Below are 5,859 nucleotides of genomic sequence, written 5' to 3' on the forward strand. Positions count from 1 at the left end.
ACAGCAGGTCCGGAGCAGGCTTCAGACTGCTCAGAGTCGACAGAAAAGTTATGCCGACAAGCGTCGATCCGATTTAGAGTTCCAGGTCGGGGATATGGTCCTCCTAAAGGTGTCGCCGTGGAAAGGCGTCATCCGATTCAGGAAGCGGGGCAAGTTGGGCCCGCGATTCATCGGACCGTTCAGGGTCTCAGCCCGGGTGGGCAAGGTAGCATATAGGCTGGATCTGCCAGCCGAGCTTAGCCAGATCCACAGCACTTTCCATGTTTCGCAGTTGCGGAAGTGCCTAGTGGACGATTCCGCAGTAGTACCTTTGGAGGATATTCAGGTTGATGACAGCCTGAACTACATCGAGCGCCCAGTCGCAATCCTCGACAGGAAGTCGAAGGACTTAAGGAACAAGAGGGTGGAGCTAGTGAAGGTGCAATGGCAGCACCGCAAGGGTTCAGAGTGGACTTGGGAGCCGGTAGACGAGATGATGGAGCACTACCCCGAGCTGTTTCAGGATCAGGCAGCAGACTTCGAGGACGAAGTCTAAAATAAGTGGGGGAGATTTGTAGCACCTGGTTTCCGGTATGTGAATTTTATTTAAGCATTGACCTATTTTAGCCTTCGACTCGGCGAGTCATGGGGTCCGACTCGCCGAGTAGGGACGGGACTCAGGACGCGTTTTAAGTAGGCGACTCGACGAGTCCATATCCTGGACTCGGCGAGTCACCGCTGCGGGATGAAACCCTAAGTTTCAAGGGTTTGCACCCTATTTAAACCCTCATTCCGCCCCAACTCGTCCCCATTCACCCCAGAACTCCCCCTACATCGTTTTCCCCTTGTTTTCTTAAGAGTTTGAGGTGCTCTTGGTGTATTCTTGGAGGTTTTGAAGTGTAAGAGGAGTAGATCAAGAAGAGGAGAAGGAGATCAGCCATCCTTGTGTCATTTCAGCTTTTCCCTTAAGGTATAACCCGTTTTCCCCTTGATTCTATGCTTAAAACTTCATTTGGGTCCTTCTTGGTCAATTCCCCAAGTTTGCATGATCTTTATATGTTGTAATAAGGCGTTTGGCCTTTGGATCTATGTAAGATTGAGCTCCAGGAGCTCAGATCTGTTAGCTTTTTGGCCTCATAAGACTTGTTAGCCCTAGATCTACCATTTTGAGACATTTTGAGCCTTATAATCCTTATTGGTGGATATCCACACGTAAAGTTGGAAACTTTACGTGTGATTCGTGTCCTAGAAGTCCAGATCTATGAATGGCATAGTCTGGAACCGAGCAAATCGGTATATTTAAGGAGTGCATGGCGATGACTCGGCGAGTCGCATAGGTGACTCGGCGAGTCTGGTCGCGAGTCACAGAATTGGTCCCTTCTTCATGTGTCGAGTTGAGCCTTGAGTCACAGGGGGTGACTCGGTGAGTTGGGAGCTGAACTCACCCATGTTAGGACTCGGCGAGTCAATGCCCTGACTCGGCGAGTCCAAGGCAATCTTCATAGCTCAAGAACAGACTCGGCGAGTTGTTCATACAACTCGGCGAGTCTTAGCATAAAGTGTTCATCGGATGAAGATGAACTCGACGAGTTGTTCATACAACTCGGCGAGTAGGATGAAGGACTTGAATATTGGTTAAGAAGGTGAACCCGTCGAGTCGTCGCCTAACTCGACGGGTAGGATCGGGATTCAGGGCAGTCGTTTGGATGGGGACTCAGCGAGTTGGAAAGCCAACTCGGCGAGTCGGGTCAACTGAAAGTTGACTCTGACTTTGACTTAGGGCATGGTCGTGGGTAAAATGGTCATTTTACCCAAAGGTCAGTGAGCAATGTTTGATTGGGTTTATTGTGGAAATTGCAGCCGGAGGATTTCCGGAGCAGCAGTAGGCAGTCAGTTTTCGATCAGTTCAGCAGCTACTTTGAGGTGAGTTACCTTCCAGTAGCGGTGGGTCTAAGGCCACAATGCCGACCCACCAGTAGGGGATGTATGGTAGATGATTGTCTTTGTGATATCATCTAAGTTTGCTATTACCTGATATGTTATATGCTAGCATGATATGTTGTCTGTGATAGTAGTAAGTTCGGTCGTTAGGGCCGAAGGGTAGTCAGACACCCCAGATACGTCTGACAGTATGTGATGATATGTTTGCATGCTGGCTTGTTATGTTATATGTGATCATAGTAGTAGGGGTGAAATAGTCCCCGAGAATCGGTTGTCAGGACCGATGGGTAGTCAGCACCCCAGAATGGCTTGACACGGGTAAGACGGCACCCCAGAATGGCCGTATGGGTAGGTCAGCACCCCAGAATGGCTTGACACGGGTAGGTCGGCACCCCAGAATGGCCGTACCGGGTAGTCAGGCACCCCAGAATAGTCTGGCAGTATATATGTTATGTGTTCGTAGGGTATGCGGTACGTTGGGGGAACTCACTAAGCTTTGTGCTTACGTTTACAGTTTTGTTTTCAGGTACCTCTGCATCGAAGGGGAAGGAGCCGGCGCGGTAGCGGCACGTCATACACACACTCTTCGGTTTCCGCATTATTGAGATTTGCTGGGACTGAACTCTGATATTTTGATGGGATGTATGGTGTGGTTTTTAGAACATGGTTGCAATGTGTTATGGTGTGAACAAACAATGTTTCTTGTTATTTAGACAATGTTTTTATTTATTAATGTTTTCTCAAGTCATATTTTAAAAATGAAATTTTCGGACGCGAAAAAATTGGGTCGTTACAGATAGCTTCACCTATTCCGACGATAAGTCGTCGGGATAGAGTTTGTCAATCATATTTTCGGGGTTAAAAAATAAAGTTTTATTAATTACCTATAGGGACGACATGTCGTCGGCACACCTATAGTGACGACTTGTCGTCACCACAGGTTTAATCTATTACGATGACTTGTTGTCGCTATAGGTTTTTAACATGAGCCAATGACATACCTATAGCGACGACTTGTCGTCGGGATAGGCACTGTTTGTTTGTTTTTTGTTTTTTTTTTTTTTTGTTTTTTTTTTGTTTTTTGTTTTTTTTTTTTCAATTCTACAGATTTAATACATTACCATTCCTATATTTTTAACAAATCCAAAACACATTCCAACATATATCAATTAAAATGCATTAACTAAATAATAAATAACATAAAAAAAAACTCCAAATTAAGGGTAAAAATCTTCACCACACAGCAACAAAGAGAGAAATCGGGTAGAAGAGATAGTACCTGGTGCTAATCACCGGATTTTGGGAGGGTAGCTTCGATTTTTGCCGATAGCGAGAGAAAGAAAACAAGAGCTGCGTCGTTGCGTGCAAATGAAACGCAGACTGTGGTCTTTTAGGTAAACCCCTATGCCGACGACATGTCGTCGGTATAGGGTTAAAATAAACGATGTCGTTTGCTTTTTTTTTTTTGCTGAAATCAAAAAAATGAAAAATACAAAATCTATGCCGACGACAAGTCGTCGGTATAGTGTTTTCACACGGATCGCCACGTGGATTGTCGACGACAAGTCGTCGGTATAGATTCCGTAAAACTACGTCGTTTTGATAAACCGGACCAGCAAATATAAATAATTGGAAGATAGATTTATCGAACGCTATACAGACGACAAGTCGTCGGCATAGGTTTTTAACATACCGCGTATTTTTTGGTTGTTCCCGACAGAGGTTTCGAGACGACATATCGTCGACACAAGTATCCGGGTCAAACGATTTTAGTGAAAGTTGGCAAAACGTGTGGCGACGACTTGTCGTCGGCATAGGGGGAATTGTAGCGACAACTTTTGACGTCGGTATAGGTGTCGTCACCATAGCCATGTATTCCTGTAGTGATTTATGATTAAACCCTATTTTTATTAATTATCTTAATTTCTTAAGGTAATTAAAAATGATTACCATATATAAACAGTTGTTTAATTTCGAGCTATCCAAATCATATTTACTATAATATAATTAACAATTTTATATAATTATTCAAAATCGTAATATCAAATCAAAAACACAAGTCTACTATTTCCTCAACATGTCACCAAGTGAAGATTGAGGTCTTTAAAGATAAATAACTTATCTATGCAAGTTTCCCACGATAGATCATATCAAACAAAATATATGAAAAGTTAAACAAATTTTAAAAACATCAACAATTTAATTACGATTAAGAAATGCATATGGAATACATGTTCAAAATTTGTTGCAGGATGCCCTAGCTAGTCTAAAAACTCAGATGACGAAAAAAAAAAGTAACAATTTAGACCACAATGCATTAAAAAAAAATCATCTAAATTAATTGATGCAATCATAGTTGAACATGTTCTTAATTGCTTACGTCTAAAATTCAATTTTTTCATCTACATACACAAGGGCAAAGTACAGCTGGTTATCTTTGCGAAACGACCACACCTGAATCTCTGAATGTGGCTTCAAATCCTTCTTGTTTTCTTCCACAAACTCATTCCAGTTAGTCTTCAACACATAACTGCTTGAGCTTTTCAATTTCCAAATCTTCATCATCATCGATTTATTATGCAATCCCAATCTTGGCCCCAACAATCCCACCTCAAACTCCTTTCCATTCTCCAGATCTTGTTTCTCGTTTTCATTCAAGAACTCAATATTTTTCTCTAGTTGATTCATCGGCATACTCAACCTGTTTTGGTTTTTTCTCAGATCACTTTCATACAGTATTTTCTTGAGCACGAGTTTCAAATCTGTGCCATTCATCTCATTCGTGATGAACTCTTCCAACCTCCGCTTGCTGATCACCATCGGCTTACTGTTTTTCATCTCAATGGGAGGTTTGAGCTTTGATTCTTCTTTAACTTGTTGCTCTGCTAACAACTTCATCTTTTGGTTTACTAATTCCTGGATCTTTTTCAGATAATATTCATCCTCAGCCTCCTTCTTGTATCCCGTAGCAGCGGAATTTCTCCCTTTTGCTGAATCTTGCGGAATAATTTCCATTGTTTTTGTGATGAATTGAAGAATATAAAAGTTTCAGTGAAAACTCTAAAAGAATCGGAGGAAGAAGAAAAAGACGAATGTGAAGTTGTGTATGAACGCTTGGCGTTTGCATGCCTATATTTATAGATGGCAAGTGATAGTTCTTGGATTCGCACAAGAAAACCTAATACAAATAGGAAGGTAATTAATTAAGGGAAGTATATGGGTTTTTTTTTTTTTTTTGTGCATATCTAAATAATAATTTTTGCATATCTAGGAAGGTAATTAATTAAGGAAAGTATATATATATATGGTTTAATAAATATTTATTTGTAACTTGGTACGTAACAAAAGGTAGGGTTTAATGGTAATTATATATTCAAAATTGTGTTGTTCTTTGTACATTGGTTTAAGTACACAACAATGACGAATGCCACACGTGAAACACCAAAAATAATAATAATAATAATAATAATAATAATAAAAAAGAAATCAAGTATATATATCGAACACCCGTTACTTTTTTAATGAAAGCAGCGAGGAAAGAGAAATATCGGTTATCCCAGAAAGAACATGGAAATGTTTACAGTTTTTTAATTAACTTGGATATTAACCACCCTCACTAGTAATTATCTCTTCTAGAAAAAAGGAAGGTTTGTTTTTTTTTTTTATGTAAATGATCTGCTACTTATAATCTAATTATGTAACTTGATTGGCTGTGGTGTATTAATAAATTTGTCCGTTTCCAAAAAAAAAATATAACTTGATTTCCTACATGCAACAAAAAAATCGATGAAATTCTAAAAATAAAAAATAAAAAATATATATCAAGTACAAACAAATATTTTTAGAACAGCATAGATTTGTTTAAAAGGGCCCGCACGTTGAGCCTACCAAATAAATATGCTCCGCGCTTTCCTTTCAAGAATGGGAGAAACAAGTTGC

At 40.4% G+C, this 5,859-nt stretch overlaps 1 protein-coding gene across 1 annotated transcript; it reads right to left on the reverse strand.

The window, feature by feature from the left end:
* Positions 1 to 4,212: 4,212 nt before the first annotated feature.
* LOC111896519 (B3 domain-containing protein At2g31720) lies at positions 4,213 to 5,000 on the reverse strand. Its single transcript, XM_023892500.3, has one exon. The coding sequence runs from the start codon at positions 4,933 to 4,935 to the stop codon at positions 4,303 to 4,305; it is 633 nt and encodes a 210-aa protein (XP_023748268.1). The 5' UTR covers positions 4,936 to 5,000; the 3' UTR covers positions 4,213 to 4,302.
* Between the last annotated feature and the right edge of the window lie 859 nt (positions 5,001 to 5,859).

This window comes from Lactuca sativa, chromosome 4 (genome assembly GCF_002870075.4).
Source record: "Lactuca sativa cultivar Salinas chromosome 4, Lsat_Salinas_v11, whole genome shotgun sequence".
NCBI classification, from domain to species: domain Eukaryota; kingdom Viridiplantae; phylum Streptophyta; class Magnoliopsida; order Asterales; family Asteraceae; genus Lactuca; species Lactuca sativa.